At 40.7% G+C, this 21,934-nt stretch overlaps 1 protein-coding gene across 2 annotated transcripts in view; it reads right to left on the bottom strand.

Annotated features, from left to right (window-relative positions):
• Positions 1–10,384: 10,384 nt before the first annotated feature.
• Positions 10,385–21,934, bottom strand: part of slc6a8 (solute carrier family 6 member 8) — a 42,663-nt gene continuing 31,113 nt past the window's right edge. For both annotated transcript variants that reach the window (XM_080898712.1, XM_080898713.1), the window contains exons 8-13: positions 19,144–19,256; positions 18,675–18,812; positions 18,356–18,458; positions 17,925–18,025; positions 17,391–17,561; positions 10,385–16,113 (exon numbers count right to left, since the gene is read on the bottom strand). In XM_080898712.1, the coding sequence (XP_080754838.1) occupies positions 15,979–16,113; positions 17,391–17,561; positions 17,925–18,025; positions 18,356–18,458; positions 18,675–18,812; positions 19,144–19,256 (761 nt within the window). In that variant the 3' untranslated portion in view covers positions 10,385–15,978. The remainder of the gene's footprint in view (positions 16,114–17,390; positions 17,562–17,924; positions 18,026–18,355; positions 18,459–18,674; positions 18,813–19,143; positions 19,257–21,934) is intronic.

The following is a 21,934-nucleotide window of genomic DNA, read 5'->3' as shown; positions in this document are numbered from 1 at the left end:
AAACCTGCAGGGCACCGGCCCTTGAGGCCTGGAGTTCCCTCACCCCTGACAAAACCATATCTCCCCTCCTCCATGTGGTGACAGCAGATGGTTTGGTCCAGCTCCGCCCTCTGCCTCCTGTTTTGTTCACCTGGAGCAGCACACAGGTAATGAAGTTTAGTGTAAACCAAATGTGACGCACTGAAATACTGTCTAGTTCTTAACTGTTTTTTAAATTGTGTGCTCATGGATAAAGCCAAGGACATTTCAGTGCACGAGAGTGGCTTCAGTGTATAAGCAACAACCTGCAGGGCTGAAAGATTAAGCTAGCATACAAGTACTCAAAGCTGAAGTTCCTCTAGTTACCACTTGAAGCTGCCTCCATTGGAGTTAATAGAGACAGACTCTTATTTTAAAATATATAAATTTAGAGATGAAAATAACATGTTTACATCCAGGTGCAAATGTTTCTTCTTTTAAACTGTTTTTGTTGTTCTTGTTTTTTTTCTGGCTTATTTCTCCCATCATAGCAATTGTATAATGGGCTAGTTTTCTTAATAACTTATCCATATGGGTAATGTTAAGGTTTAAAGTTATAGTTTGGAACTGAACCCCTTCACTGTGCTGGTACTTTCTGCATCATTTTTATGGAATAATCTCACATACTGCCCAACAAGTCTGCCTCCCAGCGCTGCTGAGTGAAATGCTGCTACTTAGTTTGACTAATCTGGTGCTTAGTATGGTGGATGTGGTTTGCTAACAAATTATTCAGAACTCTTGTCTAAATATGATCACTCTAAAAAATAAAATGGTAGCTGCCAAATTGCAAATGTTTAGGCTTCAAAATGCAAAGTTTAGAAGTCAGTAGGTGACATAAAAATGGGAATTTCCACAGTCTGTGCTACATCAAATACAAACTAGGGCTGCCACGATTAGTCGACTAGTCACAATTACGTCGACTATCAAAATCGTCGACGACTGTTTTAATAGTCGACGCGTCGTTTGAAGCTTTGTAAGATCACAAAAGACGCAGGAATAAGTAGCAGGATTTAAGAGTGTAATAACGGACTGAAACAGAATATGGCAGCACTGCATGTACAAGGATGCCAGCTGCCGTTAAACCCCGAAGAAGAAGCTGTGTCCCAGAATTCATAGCGCAGCCCTGCTCAGTTTCCAACAATGGCGGCAGCTAGTTAGTTTGAATATTACTCTTATTATTCTTTCTGGGTCACAAAATAAACGTTTAACATATTTTCAGGCGAGAATGTAGCTGTGTAAACCTCAAATATCTGCTCAGTTTATCAAGACACCACATATTTTCAAAAGCACTCCGATGTTTTTGGAGACGTCTGTTACCCACTAGCTCGATAGCTACCCGGGGGCTAGGTCACTAGAGCCGTGAGAACACCGGACTCCCAGCACATCGTTTTCAAACCCACCACCGTCTTTCGCTACTCAGGTTAAACATGATATATGAGTCACTTAGATAACTTACAAATGTTATTGTTTGGCTTTTTTCAATATTTTATTTGTTCCTGAGTAAATTGGTTTGGCTGAGATTAAAGTTATAGTTTTTACACAGCTGAATAAACGTCATGACAAGCAGACAGCTTGTGTGAAGAAGTGTGAGATGCTTGAGAATATACTCTGGTGTCCTGTTAGATTTTAGATAGCAAAGAGTTTATTAAACTTCACTGAAACAATCAGCAAATTTTATTAAAATTTAATAAACTATCATCTTGTCTTTATTTTTAGTTAGCACATACCTGAAACACTTAAAGCTGTAAGCTAATGATAGTTATATAAGAGCAGATGCTGCTGGTGCAATAAGCTGTACGTTTTGTCCGATGGATGCATGATCTGATTAGTCGACTAATCGCAAAATTAATCGGTGATTAGTCGACTATCAAAATAATCGTTTGTGGCAGCCCTACTACAAACAACCCCATCTACAGATAGATGCTACAGATATTTTATAAATTTGTAATTTAACTGTCTTAGATAGACTTGTGCATAAAGACTTGGGTGTCATCTGCAGAGTGAAGGAACTGTATGTTGTGTTTGGCTGTATTATAATTGTCAACAATTTTTCAGAAGACATCTACTTCCAAGATAACATTATTCTTTTTTTGAAGAGCTGAATCCAAAAATATAACATTGAAAATAGCCGATTCCAAACTATTTAATGTTTAGATGAGTTTTAGTCATAAATGATAAGCTTCTTGTCTTCTCACCTTTTAATTGTCGTTTGATATGTCACCTTTTTTGTAATTATTCATAAAAAGAATGTCATTATAGAGTAGACATCTTATAAAATATTAAATTATGAGAATTATTCCCTCTCAAAGGCTGCCAGGAAAGTCAAGGTGTGTGAGGGTAGGATGTTGCGACAAAGCATCAGTTTCAGCATTTACCCAGAATATTATACATGCAGATATGTTGGTTTCATCACTTGGCTACGTGTCTGTGTATGGATGAGAAGACATCAATCCATCCGATTTATGCCACATATTCCCAAGTCCGTCCAGTGATCTCTCAAGAACAGTACTTTCAAAAGCTTGTTGTGGAAGAAAAATAAAAACATTACCTGTGGTGTATTTTTACATGCTTTAAAAAGGATACTAACGGTTTCCGGTGAATATGGTAGGCTAGAAGACGTGCTTTCACTGTGCTCCCGCTCCCACCTGTACTTATCACAGTGTAATGCGCACTACTGTCTATATTTTTACCTAAACTAGTGACTGAGAGCTTTGGGAATACTCAGCAGTCCTAAATACGCTTTTTGGAAGTTAAATAATGTCGAAGCAGACGAAGATACAATCTCGAAAGACCACGGCCGTCGTGATGAACAATGCTAGCCAAACTGACATGCTAGTAGCAATGGGCGACCAGCCCTCGCCCCCGGTGGACACCGCAACTCTCGTCCGTGAGGTGACCGATAGCATCAGTGAGGTAATTGACCAAAAACTGTCTGCACTGTCGGGGACACTGGAGAAAATTTCGTCCTCGCTGGAAAACGTCTCCAAACGCGTCACGGAGGCAGAGCAGAGAATCTCAGATATGGAAGATGGGGTGACTGACCTCGCGGGGAGGCTGGCTGAAGCGGAGGGGAGGATTAAGGTTATGGCAAAAGGTTTGGACGACTTAGAGAACCGCAGCAGGCGCGACAATATTCGTATCATTAACCTGAAAGAAGGTGCGGAGGGTGAGAGCCCTACTCAGTTTTTTGAGGCTTGGCTGCCTGCCACACTCGGGCTGAGACACAGCTCCGCGGGTAAAGCCCGCATTAAAGTTGACCGCGCACACCGGGGCCTCGGCCCGCGGGGTGCTCACCCCAGGCCGGTGATCATCAAGCTCCACAACTCCGGAGATAAACAGCGGATTATGGCTGCAGTGAAAGCGGCCCCCGAACTCCACCACGACGGGCAGCGGATCTTCATACATCAGGATTTCTCCTACGCGATCCGTGAGAAACGACGGGGATTTAATGCTTCTTGCCGTGCCTTAATCGACAAGGGCATCCGCTTTAGGATGCGCTATCCAGCGACGCTTGTGCTGACTTACAATGGCAATGAGCACAAGTTTGAATCACCTAAAGATGCACAAAGTTTCATCAATGCGCTGGATTAATAGATGCTTGCCCCGTACAAACTGTGGCACTGCCGGACTTAACTGGGACCGTGTCATTGGACGCCTGAGTCCGCAGCGTTTAACGCAGTTTGAGGAGGCAGAGACGGTTTAACGGGGAAAATAGCCTAATTGTTTACTCAGTCTCTAATTTTGATTCACAACTGACAGTAACTCGATTCCATTCAGGTTTGGGGAGCGGGGGCGGGGTTTTGCTTTGTTTTTTTTTTTTCTTTTTCTTGTCTTCTCTCTCCTTCTCTCCCGTGGAGTGAAACTTCTTTTGGCTGCACTGGGCTTGTGACACCACCCGGTGGGTGGCATTTTCATTTTTGTTTGTTTCTTGTTTGTCTGTTTTTAGTCCGTGATACCTTGACGTTTATCTTAATTCTGTTATTGTATGCAATTTGTTGTGTGGGTGAAGGTTCCTTTGCCATCTTTTTGTGATGGTTTTGTTCATGTCAGCACGGCCGGTTCAGGCCATGGGTTAAGTCTTTCACATGTCTTTTATTATGATGGCTCTTTCTGTTTGCCTTGGGTTGACGATTCTTGTCCAGTGACAGATTACTTTTGCAATGAGTAACACTAAAATTATTACTCTTAATGTCAAGGGAATTAACCACGTCATTAAGAGGCGCAAGATAATTTCCTTACTCAAAAAAGATAGAGTGCAGATTGCATTACTGCAAGAGACTCACCTCACAGATTCCGAACACCTAAAACTCAAACGTGATTGGGTGGGACAAATTTATTATTCCTCCTTTAACTCTAAAAGTAGAGGCGTCGCAATATTGGTCCATAAAAATCTACCATTCACGCTACATACTATTGTAAGGGATACGGACGGACGATTTATTTTGATTACTGGGCTTCTATATGGGGAATTAATTCTATTGGGAAGTGTTTATGCACCAAATACTTTTGATAGATCGTTCTATTCAAATTTTCTGGCAAAAACCTCCCCTGTGTGTCCGAACCACGTAATAATTGGTGGGGATTTTAACTGTGGCTTGAATCCTGAAACTGATTATAATCCACCAAAATCTCAACCATCTTCAAAAATGGCAAAGGCTACAACGGACCTCTGTTCAGATCTTGGTCTCTTTGATGCTTGGAGAGTTTGTAATCCACATGTGAAGGACTTCACATTTTTCTCACGCCCCCATTTTTCCTTTTCCAGGATTGACTACATGTTTGTTTCTGGATCTGTCCTTGACAGAACTCGGGGCTGTTTGATCCGCACATGTGCGCTTTCGGACCACTCATCAGTTTCAATGGAGCTATCACCACCTTATTATGACCCTTCGTCTAGACATTGGCGGCTAAACCCAGCTCTCCTTAGTGACCCTAAATTTGTAAAGTATTTAGAAGATCAGTGGGAACTCTATCTTTCTACAAATGACTTACCGGGGGTTAGTGCTTCTACTCTATGGGAGGCGGGTAAGGCATTTCTCAGGGGCTCCGTTATCTCTTTTACCTCGGCAAAAAAGAAGAGCAACTTAGCCAAACAATTAGTGCTTGAACGCGATATCACTGACTTGGAGAGGGAGTTTAAGAAATCCTCGTCTATTTCTGTGCTTCGGAAGTTGGATGCAGCTAGATCGGCCCTGGACCAACTGTTAACTCAGAAAGCGGAAACTGCAATATTCTATGCGAAGCATAGATTATTTGAATCAGGCAACAAACCTGGACGCTTGCTCGCCCGACTTGCCCAAGGGAAACGGGGCTCTTATGCAATACCCTCTCTAAAAGATAAGGCAGGTGTCTTACAGTTTGAGGCTAAACTTATCAGCAAAATAATGAAAGAGTTCTATCAAGACTTATATTCCCCTGAGTGTCAAAATACTGTAGACGCCAGGAAACTGTTTCTTGACACTGTTAACCTCCCTATACTGTCAGAGGAAAGTCGATTGGATCTTTGCAGCCCTATCAGGGTGCAGGAGGTCTTGGATGCAATTAAATCCTTACAGAGTGGGAAGGCTCCGGGCCCTGATGGGTTTGGGCCAGAGTTTTATAAAAAAAATGGCCAAACATGTGGCGGGTCCTTTGTTGGGAATGTATACAGAATCTCTTGAGAGGGGCGTGCTTCCACCCACCCTAAACCTTGCCCATATATCCCTGATCTTAAAGAAGGATAAACCCGCGGATCTGTGTACATCCTACAGACCTATAAGTCTACTTAGTGTGGATTGTAAGATTCTGTCCAAAATTTTATCCAGACGTTTGGAGGAGGTTCTGCCGGTTCTGATAAAGCCTGACCAGACGGGATTCGTCAAGAATAGATACTCCCGCTCCAATGTCCACCGACTCATAAATGTTGCGCAGTTCTCTCAGAACACCAATTATAGGGCTCTTGCGATCTCTTTGGATGCTGAGAAAGCATTTGATCGGGTGGAGTGGGAATATCTATTTTGATGTTTTGGACAGGTTTGGTTTGGGATCTGAATTTGTCAAGTGGGTCAAACTGCTGTATGGGGCCCCAGCTGCAAGGGTCTTGGTTAATGGCTCGGTCTCGGATGTCTTCCCACTGGGTAGGGGAACGCGGCAAGGATGCCCCCTCTCTCCCCTGTTGTTTGCACTTGCTTTGGAGCCACTGGCAGAGGCTATAAGAACTGATCCTGAGATCTGTGGGGTGACCTTGTCGAATACTGAATACAGGATTTCCCTTTATGCAGATGACGTGTTGCTCTTTCTCACTAAGCCAGAAACTTCTATTCCTGCACTGACACATATCATCAACCAATTTGGCCTCTTCTCAGGATATAAGATAAATTATGATAAATCTGAAGCTTTGCCACTGGGTGACGGGGGGAGGTGGGACGCTCCTCCTAATTTCCCTTTCAGGTGGTCGACCACGGGTTTCACATATTTAGGTATCAGGGTGTCCGCAGACACAGCGGAGTTGTACAAGTTGAACTTCAAGCCGATTGTGGCCTCAATCAAGAATGACCTCAATAGGTGGTTTGACCTCCCCCTGTCTTGGACGGGTAGAATAAGTTTAATCAAGATGAATGTGCTACCCAGAATATTATACCCCATTCAAATGTTGCCTCTCAGGATCAACAGAAAAACATTCATAGAGATTGAGGGATGTCTTTCTAAATTCATATGGCGTGGGAAGAAATCTAGACTAAAGATACAGATTTTACAACTGCCCACGGATGAGGGGGGTCAGGCACTGCCTAACTTTTTATATTACTACTGGGCTTGCCATGCACAAATAATCTCAGGGTGGTTACATTCCTTCCTTCACCGGGGCGAACCATCGGTAGATGCCTGGTGCTGTGACCCTCTCTCACCTCTTAGTCTCTTATCCACTGACCTGGCGGACCTCCCTCTTGGTGTCAGAACTAATTCCGTCTTGATGCCCACTTTAAAGGTTTGGCGTGATATTACTGCCCACGTCGGAAGAAGAGGTTTCTCTAGTGCACTGCAGCCTCTAACTAGGAATAAAGCTTTCCCCCCGGGTATTGGCATTAATATATTTGATGATTGGTATTCCAAAGGTATAAGATTTATTTGTGATCTGTTCGAAAGGGGTAGTTTTATGGCCTTTAATCAAGTTCAAGTTAAGTATAATTTACCACAGAAACACTTCTTTGGATTCCTGCAAGTAAGGCATTATGTGAACTCCCTTAAATTTCCAGCCAATCAACCAGTTTTGAACCCTGTTGAAAGCTTTCTTCTCAAAGTTAACGAGGAAATGACTACAAAAAAGAAATTTATTTCTCTTTGTTATGGGAAATTGTTGTCTTTGAACTTTATAACCACTGATAAGGCCAGGGTTCGGTGGGAAACCGACCTCGAAGCTCAGGTTGGTGCGGAAGCATGGTCCAAAACTTTCAGATCTGCCATGAAATTGTTTCCCTGTAACAGACTAAAGGAAAGCCAGTACAGAATCTTACATAGACTACAGCGTACGCCGGAGTTCCTAAATAAAATTCACCCTCAGATTTCTGCTCTTTGTGTGAAGTGCAATATGGCTGTAGGGACCTATTACCACTGCATATGGCAATGTCCTTTAATTACTAGATTTTGGAAGAATATTGCTATAGAGCTTTGCTCTATTTTCCACCGAACGATCCCACTGAACCCTATGCTGTTCGTTCTGGGTCTATCTATAGAAGGGCTCTCTCTGTCTTCTGTACAGATGCTTTTGTTAAGTAAACTTTTACATTTGGCGAGGCGATGTGTACTGTTTCAATGGATTCAGAGACGGCCTCCTACTGTTACACAGTGGTACAGAGAACTGCTCAGGGTGCTGCCGATGGAGCGCCTCAGTGCCATCATAAAGGGCAATTGTAATGCATTCTGTAGCATATGGCAGCCTCTGCTTGATCACCTACCTCATGACCTTACTGTGCTATTACATAAAGGGGACTCGCAGTTTGTTTTTAAACACACTGATTAATGTCTGTGTTTTCCCCCCCCCCTTTTTTTTTTTTTTTTTTTTTTTTTTATTTATTGTTTCCCTTGACTTCGAATGTGAAACGCTTTACATATTTTGTCCCAGGCGTGTGTACTGGTAACTCATATACCTGCATTTGCTTTGTTATTTTTTTTTTTTTTTTTTTTTTTTTTTTGTGTGCTTGGCTGTGCTGACTTGTTGCTGTTCGTGTTGTTCTGACAAAATCAATAAATCATCGTTTCAAAAAAAAAAAAAAAAAGGATACTAACAAGGTCACATATGAGGTCAGAAGGTTGAAAAGTTATCATTTGTTAATTGTTATAGTAAAATTAATACAATCATAATTTCATTAAAGTTGAATGAGTTATTTAAGAAGACTGGCCATCTAAAATTAGCATCTAATCTTTTCTAAAATTCAGGCGTTATGATGTATATGAAGACATTTTCCCACTTTAAGTTAAAAACTTTCACTTTCAGCACTGAAATAGCAGCATCCCATTAAAACTGGAGCCAACTAATAGATTAAAGCATCAGTTTCAGTGCCACAGTCACCAATGTTTGACTACATAAGGGGCAGAAGCATTCTGGCTGTAGAGCAGTGTTGTGTGAGGGAAGTGTGATGGTGAAAAAGTATTGGCCCCAGCAAAGAACCTTGTGGAACTCTATCATTAACTTTTGTTTGTCTTTATGTAAACAAATGAAATGTTCTCCTCTTGGTCACAGAGAGACGTCCATTGACTGAATCAGTCTGTTTTTTGCTTTAGGTTCCTGAAAATCTGAGTCTGTGATTGACAAAATAATAAAGTGTGAATAAAAGAAGTGAAGTTAAACCAGTGGGATGTAACCAGTTAATAACTCTCCTTCAGTGGACCTTATATACTCCAATAACCACACAGATAGATCAGCTGTTTGTTGTGACATTAGTTTTATTGCTGTTAGTTTACTGGGTGGTGAATGAGCACAGTGATCACAGCAGCTGGCAGCATGGAGACCCTCGCAGGGGTCAAAGGTCGATGAAACACAGGTGACACCGACAGGGCTCAAAGTTAACTCTTTAACATTTTTGGCTGGTGACTCGTTAACATGAAGCCCCCGAGTTACGTTATTATCATTAGCACGACTACTAGTTACTTCGTTAAGCTACTTAATCAAGAGTCTGCTCTACAGTTATGTATGGAGGACTGTGGTTTACACAAATCACAAAGACACAGTTACAACACTGAGGGCACCATGTAGCTGTGTCTGAGCTGGGACAGAGGCAGGACCTGCTGGCTGAAGTCTTTCCTGTCTGTTGCGTGTACACGTTCACTCAGAATCTGTTATGTTACAGTGAATGGGTTCAGTTAATGAGATGATGTTTAGCTACGGTACTTTTGCCTGACTGTGATTGGATGGTGGTTTGGTTTTGTACTTTGCCTTCAGTGGAAGCTACTGTGACAGTCATTTCACTCACTTGACTTCCAATTTTAGCTTGATCTTGTGTACACGTCAGTGTTTTTATTGAACCCTTAATTGATTTCAGCAGGTTTTAATTGTCAGGGGTCTCTGTCTCTGTTTCCAACCCAAACTTGATGACATTTCCCAGGGGAGGAGAGCGCCTCCTGCTGGTTCCACTGCTGCAAAAATCCCACCTGAGGTTAGCTTCCCAAAAAAATATTTCACACGGTGATATTTTTGGTTGTTTTTCCACAGCACCAGTTATTTGCTTTTCCCAGAAAACCTTCCTGTTCCGTCAAGAAACGAAACCTTAATGCATCATCTCGTTTCTTTGCGTGTTCCCTTTTAGGCTTCCGTAGTTCTGGTTTATTTGGATGTTAAATATTTTGGCAACTTATCGGCTGTAAAATAACCGCTAAACATTCTGCTAACATCTCAGCTGTGAGTGTTATCTACTTTATATGGGTCTGAGAACAGCAGGAGGATTCTGGGAAATAAACGCTCTCCACTGAAGGAAACCAGCTGAGCGAAGTATCATTTATCAAAAACCTGAAGTGAACAATCGGACAGTCAGAGCAACATGGACAAGTTCAGGGATAAAATTTAAATGTAAAAAAAGCATCCGTTCTGTTCTCTTTCATAAGATTTTAAAAGTTTTAACTTTATTGAATTAAAATATAAAACTTAAAAACTGAACATAAGAGCCTTTTCTGCTCTGCTAGTTGTTCCATCACCAAGTTTCAGGTGTGATTTCTGTCGTCCTTAATGCTACGTTTCTGATTTAATTTTTACAACTGCAAATTAGCATTAAAAATTTCGGCACAAAAAAAGATCTCAAAAAATTTAACTATGGATACATTCTGGATGTGCATTTCAAAATGCTGCATAAAAGTAATTTGCTAAAGATTTTCACATTCTGAGTACAACACATCGATGTTTGACTTATTTTTACTTTATTTTAGTTCTTACTCTTTAAAAATCAGTTTTTGTTTGTTTGTTTTTTATTTTTAAATACTTGTCTGAAAATGAAAATAACAGGCAGGCATTAAAAAGTTTGATATGTAAAAGGTCAGTTACATCAGTTACTGTTTATTTAAAAAAATAGTAAAGTGTGGCTTCAGTCCAGATGAGACCAGAACATTTCTCACTGTGAGAATCCAGATTGGGTCATTTTTGTTGTCTGAATGTCTGATTGTTCGTCCAGAAACACGCAGGCTGAAGCACAACCGTTTGCATAGCATGTTCAGTTCACACCATCACCTGTGACATCACTCACTTCAGCCTGAGTGAGGAAAACTAAAAAGAGCCACCTCCCTGCACCTGTGCAGGTGTGTTTTACAGCATCCAGCCTGGCCGTTTCCAGTCACAGTTTTGGATTAATGACTCTGTCACAACATGTGTTTTGGCAGAAGAGCACACAAACTGACATGAAACAACATTGATTTTGTAACATACATGTTCATTTTCTTAAATGGCTGTAGATTCTTTTTGTTTTTTCACACTCTGACCCACCCAGGCTCCAGTCCGGAAACAAGACGAGAACACTACAATACAACTTTTAAAAAAATCAAACATTGAACATTAAACTGTGAGTTTGATTGGTTATTGCTGCAAGCTTAGTTTTACTAATGAAATAGTTATCAGTGACATTAGTTACTGATAACTTAGTGAGTCATCTGTACATTTTAAAAATTAGAAACTTTTTGTCTTTGATCCATTCTTGAATTAGTTGTGTACAATAACTGAAAGAAGGGTTTGTATTGAAGTATTTTTGAGCTGATGACTTTTGTTTTGGCTCCTAGAAGACGTCCCAGCACACTGCAGCAGAACGCTGCACAAAAGGCATCCTCGCTTTAGATTCTCATTTAAATATGAAAAGTTTGATCGACAGATGAATCCTAAACATTCTGGGAACTGGCTCATCTGAGCTCTGCACTCTTTCCCTTAAACCCCATTTAAGGTGGTTTTCTCTTTGAGAATTGTAAGAGAGTCTTTTGTGTATTTGGGTAGTAACTGTAAAAGTTCCAACCACAACAAGCTCCTCATGAGCAGGATTCCTCTTCTTTCTCTAATTTAAAACCCTTCTTTATTTTTCTCTTATACATTATTTTTTGTTCCCTTATTTTTGATTTGTTCACGTTTTTCTCAGCGAGAAGCACAATTATTTTCAGGTCACTGACTCTGAAGAAAACGGGAAGATTCTCAGGCTAACTATGGGCTTTTTCTTAAAACATCAAACTTTTAATATAGATTTACATCAGAGGTATTGATATAATTGAATGGTAGAAGTCATGCCAAATCCAAAGAATTGTGTTTTTGAAGCATTTTTTTTATGCAGATGATGTTTGACTTTACAGCCCAAATACTGTTTTTAAGTCCCTTTGGTTGGTCTTCATAATTAGGTTTCCATTTGGTCTGAAAATGACTGAGTTTGTCTTGTTTGTGTCCATTATGCTATGTTGACTTCTTACTTTGCATAAACCAAACATGATAGAGGGCGACTGTTATCATTGTTGTAAAGGATGCAGGTTTTTGAACTCAACCATTTCATCCGACTCGTTTATTTGACTGGATTAAAAACCTCCATCCGTTCTGACTGAACAGGGCTTTAAGCCAGAGATTAAATACAGAAACCAGATTTGTGTCTGTTTTGCTGATTCTGCTAATGCTGTTCTTCACGTTCTTGGGTATCTGGCTGTAATTAAGGTCTTAAACTAACCGGTGGAGTATCTTAGTGTTTGTTTTGTTTATCTTTTCAGCTGCACGCATGTTGGCATTGTCACTCCAGGCCTGACCACCTCACTATACTGAGACAGTGAGTGGCAGGAGCTTCCTAATTACTTCAAATGGCAGTTACAGCAATTATCAGCAAATTTACTTTAAAGGATTGTTTGTCATACTTTTCTATCAAACTCAAGTAATGACGTGAGAGCCGTGGGGGGGGGTCGTTGGGAGAACACTGATATTGATTTAAAACCCAAAGAATAAAAATCATCTAAAGCTAAAACTCTTCAAACACTTGAGCACTTTGAACATTAGAAGTCAGTAAAAGAGAGAACCCAACAATTCCCTTTTGAAGTTTGCTCAGATCCACACGAAACCTCGACAGTCTTCATATCACTGCATCGCAGCAAGCCCGCCGGAATAATAGCCCCGCCCTACGCTGGTTGTTCACGTTAGCTAGTCATACACCTGGTCAAAGGCCTCGCAGTATCAGTGTGTATCAGCAACATTAAATTTAAAAAAAAATTCAACATAAAAATCCCCAGTTTAAGTTGTTTTAAAGCATGACTTTTTGTTTTCATTGGTGTCGGAGAACTGTAAAGGTTCCCACAATCCCCTCCTGCTACCAGCCGGTACTGCTGACAAAACTTTGCATAAAAAGCCAAAAGAAATTTGCTTTGAAAGTCTGAATGAGGAGTGAGGTAGCCTGAAGCTCGAGGTACCGCTTTGCTTGTGCTTGCCAGCTAAACGTGAACAATCAGCCAGAAATCATCATCATCATCATCATCGCAATTATATACTGCATCAAATATAGATAACACACAAAGATATTCAATATATATATATTTGTCATATTGTATGTATCAGCAAAATAAAAGCCTCCATAAAATAAATCTGATTCATCTTACAATATGTAAAACAAAACGCGATTTCTAACACGATTCTTTTTTTTAAAGTGCTAGCAACATTATTTCTTTATTTTTTTATTTTTTTTATTTTTTTACAGTAATGTGCAAATGTAGGTAATTTTCGCATATTTGACATTCTAATTGTTATAGTTCCCCATGATGGGTGGATGGTGAGGGGTTACTAGGAGACAGAGTTATAGACACGCCCCCGCAGACTGCTGATTGGTTTGATATAAACCAGAGCCATACACAGGACGTCCTGTAGGGCTCTGGGTTTGGCTAGTCAACCGTTCAGGCTCTAGAGTTAAGACAACAATGTAAGGCAATGCTTGGCACCACACTGAGTCCTCCGGCTCTCATCTCTCCACCAGCTGACCGGACGGCAGGTGAACACGGACTCGGTTTTAAAGTCAAATCAGGTCTTTTTCTGGTCTCCAGACTAAAGGTGCATTTTGGGTCCACTAAGCAAATCAGTGGAAGTCCTGTTGATAGTTTTTGTAGCTAATTTTGAGGTTCATATTTCACTTCAGCAATTTTTCTTAAATTTAAACACTGTTTGAAGTGTGTCAGTACTTTAGTGTCTGCTCATCTGTGTGGGGCTTTTTTGTGCAGACGATTTGCACAGGGTTCACACATTTCCAACGTTATAAAATCATTAACACTAGAAATTAGCCCCGTGCTATTTTTCAGTTAAAGAAAAAAAAAAAGGTGTAGCACCCAGCTAAATCATATTTATCAGTTTAAGCAATACAAATGACCCCTTACTGTCATTTTCTGCTGTTAATTTTATACAAATAATATTTAATTGTGTACAGTTACATAAATTTGTCTACGACTGACAGTGTGTGAGTGATTTCTTGTTTTAGTTTATTTTGCAGTCTAACTTCATGAATGTGAGTTAGTGTTACTCAGTCGATGCATTGTGTAAGGAAGAGCACCGATGTACTTATATTACCATTTTATTGATGCTAGTTTTCTTATTTCAATTCAGAAAGTATTTTATTCAAACCAATCTCACATCGATATTTCTTTTTCTTGAGGAATCTTAGAAACCTGTTAAATGTTTTGTGATAGATTCTAATATTGGACCTCTTGGTGGTTTTACGTACAGAGCAGTCACTAGAGTGTGAATGTCTAATTTCCATTACTGTGCGGAGACGAGGTTAACCACATACAGAGGCAGCGTTGCTTTTTGTGAGGAGCTACACCCAAAGGGAGGCCCTTAAAACAAATGGCTAGAATGATATGAACTCTGATCACACAGGAAAAGTTTAGGCGTATGAAACTGAGAATGTGAGATGGAAGGTGCCACCATCAGTGGTTCAGTAGGAAGAAGTGAGGTTTGGATGGAGGACTGCAGCATCGATGAGACAGAGACGAGGCAGAGAGAAGAGCTAACAGGTTGATTTTGGCAGCCTGGAGTCCTGGTCTAGGATCAGCCCTGCAGGGCGGGCAGCGCCCCATTTGGCACTTCAGTCAACCTGGGGGACACTGAACGAAGCCCGACCTCTGACCTGATTCGCACACAGGCCTGAACCTCCTCACAGGGAGGTCAGACACATGACAGGGAAGGGTTAAAGGTCAGATCCAGTGAGATTTCAGTCTAGTTTCAAATCAGTTTCAACAGCTGACGGCATCTGTGTGTTTGCATCTGGTTGGGGTTAAAAGCTCTGAGGAGATTTTACTGATCTTATTAATTGTTTTTGATTGGATTCAATTTAAAGCCCTTGTTATAACTCTGACTGAAGTCTCTCTGGACATTTCCCTCTGAGATCAGATCTGTTGTTGCAGATCAGAGGTCAGCGGTCAGAGAAGCACGACACTGCTCAGGAGCCAGGACTGTTCTGGGATCAGTAGTAAAAAGCTGGTGATTTGTAGTATTTAGCTTCAGCAGAGCTGCACCGATATATTGAAACGTTCAAAAGGAATCAGGGCATCAGTTTGAGTTTTAGGATTTGGGCCTCAACAATCAAAGTGCTCAAAGGGTGTCTGAGGGTGTTTTCAGGACTCCGAGCACAGTCTGGCTTCCTGGACCGCTGGTTTGCTTGATAACAGGAGGTTGAACTTTTTACTCTCCAGTCCCGGAGATCGTTCAACCCGATAGTTCTGGTTCTCGGTTGATCTTTTCTTCCATTTTTATGTTTGATGACAGGACTGCGTCTCAGACTATTTCCTGTCATTTATTAAATCCTGTTGCAAAGCAAATGACCTCTGTTAATTTTCTGGGGGTCAGTCAGTCTGTCTGTCTACAACTCTGTCTGTGTGAATAAACCGCCATTTTTTTTAAATAAAAATCAGTGAGCACAAGTCCCTTTAACATTTAATGAGATGATTGTATGTAATGGCAGTTTATTAGTTAACGTTTCATCCCACCCACCCAGAGAGAAGAGCATTGATACTACCGATCATCGGTGATGGAGGAAAACTGACCTCTGACTTCGACCTCGACAGCAGACACTCTTTTGTTTTGTATTTTTAGAGAACACAAAATGATTCTGCCTTTAGTGAAAACTTTAGATTACCCTTATTTAGCATTTTATCCACATTCATGCAGAGTATTTCTTTTTCCCGGTTGTTCGTGGTTGTTGGAATTATGAAGCTTTCTGAAGGAGCTGTGTCACTCCTCTTCTGTTTTGTTCTTTTCTAGGTATAAAAAAAAAAAATCTTTAGCGTTGGTTATTTTGGTGACATGAAGAGACCAACTGATCAATAGGTCCAAGGAGACCCATCAATCAATTAATCGAAGGGCAAAGGCAATCAATCAGTCCACAAATCTAATCAATCACTTCGAGTCCTTTCTGAGGCCTCTGTATGGGTTGGAGGTAAAGCTGAAGGTCGAGTGTGGTGCTGTCGGTTGTCTGGTCGGAGGTGGATGGATGGACGGGGATGGAGTCCTGCCTACATGACACTCTCGAAGATGATGACTTTGTTGTCATCGATGCCAGGCGACATGGAGCTCAAGGACTTGATATCCGGGGCCATGTACTCCAAGTGATGGGCTCCCCACACCGGAGTGGTCAGGTGGGCCCAACGCTGCAAGACATCAACAAACACGTGGTCACACAGATTGCAAGTCATGTGATCTGGAGGAATCGCTTGGTTTGATTAAAGCTTTTCCTGTTTAGAAGTTAGACATGCTGACCTGGACTGTGCAAACTAAATTATCTCCATTTCAAAGCAAATACTTTTTGTGTCTCTAGACGTATACCCAACAAAATTTCCTTAGTGAGGCCTCGGTCACAAAAATATGTCTTGCTATCCTCCAACTGGTTGTAAGAGGTTGCAGTCTGTCACTAGGTCTCAAAGACAATACTGTTCCTAAAACATCCTTGTGATTGCTTTGATCACTAGCTGATGGCCATGGTCACCTAAAATTAGCATGGAAGATGACAACTTATCTGTCAAGGAGAACTAGTGGCAGCCAGCACCTCAGGGGAGCAACCGGTAGTTTGGTGATTTTCTCCAACCAATCCACCACCTAACCTTCTATGTGCCCCTCTGTTACACTCATAAGTCAAGTTAACCCATTTCAGCAGAGGTGTAGGTGCTAGCTAGAAAGCTCGATGTTTCCAGACTTTCTACAACAGCACCAGTCCAACTGTACTCGCTCTCCCCTCTCCATCGAACTTAACCTGTCACTTCCAGATCCTTGAGCTTATCATGATGCATGTTTATTGACTTATTTGTATTTAATACAGCTGCGTTAAAGTTAATTGTTCTGCAAAACTGTAGCAGGTGATTAACTTTAAAATAAAAATTCTTAGCCAAAGTTGGTTCAACAAGCTTAGAAACCAGAACGTTCAGAGAAGAAAAGTTTAATTAATTCATCTGTAATGTTGCATGTGTTTTATTATTCATTTAAGGTATATTTCCCAGAATTTGAAGGGTAACATGTGTCACCACGTGTGCTTATATTACAACAACGACTCTATATAAAGTTGGGCAGCATGATGTGATATCTTAGAAATGACCTCTGCTGTCACTCAATAGGAGTGTTTGCATTAGTTTAAGTCACATGTTCTGCTCTTCATACCGAGCTACGAGCGCTGGGACATACATTACAGTTACATAAAACCTTATTTTAAACCAAATTTCAGGTAGACTGAGGTTTGCCTTTTACATTTTTACCTTATAAAATCTAAATGTAAAACTTTTTGTGGGTCTCGGCTAATTTTGTTATCTGGATAGTAACTACATCAGTTTTAGGTCAATTTAAAGTCTGCATGTGAGGTAAGTCTGTACCTATGCTTTTTAAATACATTCATAACCCTTTGTTTCAGCGTGCACGTCCAGGGTGAGCTGGCGCTTACCTCTTTGAAGGTTCCCTTGGCTCTAAAGAGTTTGTAGAGAAGGCTGACAGGAATGCACAGCATGGAGGACAGAGCCAGACACCAGCCGATCACCTCGCCCCACCATGGGTACACGTACACATTGTTGTAGGTCAGGGGCTTATAGTTCACCAGGTGGAACAGAAAGATACCCTACGGGAAGAAAGGGGAGATTAAAGAGGAAGATTGGCACATATTTGGCATCATTTACATGATTTGTGGTGTTGATACTGTGAGATTTCATTATGTTGTCACAGCAGAACTGATGAATAATGTTGGTCTATGCCTGTTAGTTTTAATATGATTCTGCTGTATGCTCAAGAGACAGCAAAAGGTAAATATAAGTGTATAATCAATATAAATCTTTTCTGAATTTGTTCCTCTACAATAATCAAAAATGTACGTATGCGCTCAGCTCTTAATAAACTGGTATTAGTGCCTGATAGCCTGGAGGAAAACTGGTGTGTGTGGTTGTGGGTTTCTATTTCTGGATGGGATAGTGTTGTTCAGTCTTACTATGCAGACACATGGAGTTATAAAAGACCAGCACCACTTCATCCAGGGGAAAGGCCGGTAGCCGATCATACGAGCCACATCATCCATGAAGCGGTCAGCACCTGCAGTTCATTAATCAGCAAGTCAAAGACAGGAAGATGCTGAGGATTCTTCCCCACTCACATCATAAAACACTAGAAATTCTCCATGATTGTATTCACACTATGACAAAGCTTAATAGTCTTTTGTTGCCATATTATTCTGTGATATTGTATTTTATATTAGCTTGTGACAAAAAACACGTTGACCCGTGACCTCTAATATCACATCATCTGAGATGATTTTCAGACCTATTTTGAGATGGGTTACCTCACTGACAAACTTCACAAAGGCTCTATTTACAATCACGTTGCTATGAAGCACTACACTGTGTGTTTGTGTTTATTACATACCGTAGACCCAGGCAACTACTATGCATTCCCAGAATGCTTGCCACAACAGAGTCATCCCACTGGCCGAATAGTAGTCAAACAATTGGAAGACGTACATCCCTCCCTGCAGAGACAGAGGAACAGACGGCTCAGTGAACAGTGTCGATTTAGTAAACCAGTTCATCAGCTGAAGTGTTTCTTGTTCTCTCATAAGCTCCTTCACACGTTATGCGTTTTCATTTTTGTTACTACGAGCTAGTAAGAAAAGACAGTTTATTTAAAAATGGTATAAATCATCAAAAATTTAAATTTTTGAGGGAAAAGTCTTTGTTCATCCAACCTGTGTCACCATGGAGAGGTCAATAATGAAGCAGAGTAAACAGCATATCGCCACAGCAATCTCCCTTTTGTAGCGATGATAATGCTTTCCAGGAAACAGATCCAGAATCCCGGTAACAAAACCCTCCACCCCGACAAACTGCAGGGACAGACATGGAGAAAGACATACAGTGTCTTCAGTGTCTCTTTGCTGAACAGAAGTGGAGGAATAAAGCTGAATACAAGTAAAATATTGAAAACCAGTTAAAATTTCTCTCCAATCATTTGCTTCTGTGGTGTCCCCCAAGGCTCTGCATTAGGACCACTGATCTATTAAACATTTACCAAAATCCTGCGGGAAATATCATAAATTCAGTTTATAACCACATGACACCCATATTTATAGATATTTATATTTCCATGTTACTCCTGCAAACTTATTGAGAAAATGCGCAGCTGATTAAAGGTATGATACAGAGTGTGTTGGTCACCTGACTGTCCAGTCCGAGCAGCAGCAGCATGAAGAAGAAGAGCGCCGCCCACAGCGGGGCCACCGGCATCAGACTGACTGCCTTTGGATATGCAATGAAGGCCAGACCTGGACCTGAAACACACACAAACACAGGCATTAGAGACTTCACAGGATTTTAACATGCGGCTCAAGGTTTGGCTCATACAGCATGTTTTTCCAACATGTGCACAGAAGATGTAATGTGTGCAGAATTTAAAGCTGCAGCTCATTTTCTGGCTCTACAGTATAAATATTAAAAGAAAAGAGTCATAAATATGAAATTGGTTGGCTAAGCGTTTGACCATGATGTCATTGTTAGTATCCACTATCAAGGTTGACTTGACCATATCACGTACTGTATCACATGAAAGGGCGCGGAGAGACCTGTACAACACCCATTTTATTTTTTCAACACAACACTCTGCGATGTCACAATGAAGCAATAACAGGCTGACGTCATCATGCTGTAACAGAAACATCATAAAACATCCAGCTTTGAAAGTAGGTTGTTCTACTTTAAATGCTTGTTTGTCCTGATTATGAAAAAGTCTCATCTGCTCAGCTATGGTCAGCTTCAAATACCACAAAATAAATTTGCTGATATGCAGAAAGATTAAAGGTGCAGGACAAATATTTACAGCAGGACAAATCACGGCGTGTTTCATCAGGCAGCACAGAAATATGCACTGGAGAGCTGTCGCATGCAAGGTGAAAGGCCTCGCTTAAATAATCCGACAGTTAATACTGCACACACACACACACACACACACACACACACACACACACACACTAATACTTTAAACCAGTATAGACGTGTCAGATTGGATTCAGTAAATTGGATTTACTTTTGTTCTTTTTACAGCAAGATTAAATAAAAAGATTCCTGTCCTCACACACAGACACACACGCGCACACACACCATTCCTGAGAGGTACACGAAAATATTTTCAGGCAGATGAAATGAGAACATGATGAAGACTTTAGTGACTCATTAATGCACATCTCATTATAGTCACACATGAGAGGAACACAGCGATCCATCTTCTGTTTTGTTTTAGTTTATTTGTTTGTTTTACATTAAAGAATAACTTTATTCGATTGATTGGTTTGAATGTTGTTCTTCTGAATGTTATTTAATCTTTTACTTATAAAGCAGTTTTATTTCTGTATGACCGAGCTCCTTTCTGTTGTACAAGCTTCACCTTATTGAGCCTTTTTATTAAACGTTATTATATTACTTTTATTGAGCTATTATAGCTTATTGAAGCTAGTTTCTTACAGGGTGTGTTGACTGATTTGGCATCCCAGTTTTTCTGATAAACAGTGCATGATAATTTGGGATAAAGTGTATATATAATCTTAACTTGTACTTTACCATTAGAGCAACTAGATAAAATAAGATGCTTTTAATGCCACACCTTGGACGAGGCTTTGTTGTAGTGTTGTTGGTTTAACCTCTGAGGCTTGAAAATTTATGAATGAGAAATTGAAATACAATAAAACTCATTTTGATTATTACCAGCCCAGATTTTTAAAAATCTCCATAATAATATCGATCACGCTGCTTTCACCTGACCAAAGTCATAAATAAGAGGGTCGATAACAACCATAAATCAGTGAGTCAGCAACGCTGATGTTATTGAACCTTAAATGAACCTAAATATTCTCAACTGCTCATAAATCTGAACAACAGAAATGAAGCGGACTGAAAGATTGAGCACCTCCAAGTCTCAGAGTATGATTGTCAGAAAAGGGTGGAGTTACTGCTCCAAGTGGGAGAGTTGAAATAGGCTGACACCGTGTCTATCAGACGGCTCGGGAACACTTCAGTATCCCTCCAGAAGAGCTGGAGATCTGGGCATCAGATGGATGGACGGAAAAATGATCAGTTTTAGTTTAACAGTGTTACAGCTCAGCCTCTTGAACACATCAACAGCATCAAACTGAAAATCCTCGTCGCTTTGTTCTTGAGTTATTGCAGTTTTCAGAATTCTTGGCCCTTTATCATAAACTGTATATTTATCACAACCACGCCTCCACCAGGACTGTTGCTCTTTATCTGGGGGCTGAAGAGGCCAGGTGTAAATAGCCAAAGAACTGTCATGTGACTATTCTCACCTGGCTGTAAACATTAGCTCTGTGGTTACATAAAGTCTTCATTAAGTTTGAATGAAAAGCTTTGATCCGAACAGCCGCTCAGAGCTGCAGCCTTCTGTGGACAAGCTAAATATAACGGTGTGTTTGTGATGCCACGTCACGTGATGCTTAGCTATTAATACACACACTGCTGGCTGGAGTCTGACACGTGCGCACACACACACGCACACACACACAGGTTCATTCAGGTCTTCATTACAGTGCAGTGAATCCTTCTGTAATCATTATTTTTATAACCACCATTTGAAATCGTCGAGGCTACACAATTATCAGCTGACCTCATGTGACCTGACGCTTTTTCCCCTTCCTGTTTTTCCTAGAATCTGGATTGTGATTGGCTCTTAAAACAAGGATTATCAAAGCTGGAACATGCACCACAGTGGATGCAAGCGCTGCTTCTATATGAATGTATCGCACATCCAAAAGTGTGAGACAGAGAGTAAAGATTTGGATATTTTTTTTGTATTTTAATGCATCGTTACAGTGAAACTCTCTTGGTCTCGTTTCTCCTCCCGAGAAGTGATACAGAGATGCTGCTCATCCTCCGTCTTTACAACTAACAATCTGACTTCCAGCATAACAGTTACCCTCGTTATGCTGGAAAACCAAAGCAC

This window comes from Rhamphochromis sp. 'chilingali' (assembly GCF_963969265.1).
Source record: "Rhamphochromis sp. 'chilingali' genome assembly, chromosome: 12".
NCBI lineage: Eukaryota > Metazoa > Chordata > Actinopteri > Cichliformes > Cichlidae > Rhamphochromis > Rhamphochromis sp. 'chilingali'.
The sequence above is the reverse complement of the archived record's forward strand: the minus strand, read 5'-3'. Positions and strand labels throughout refer to the sequence as shown.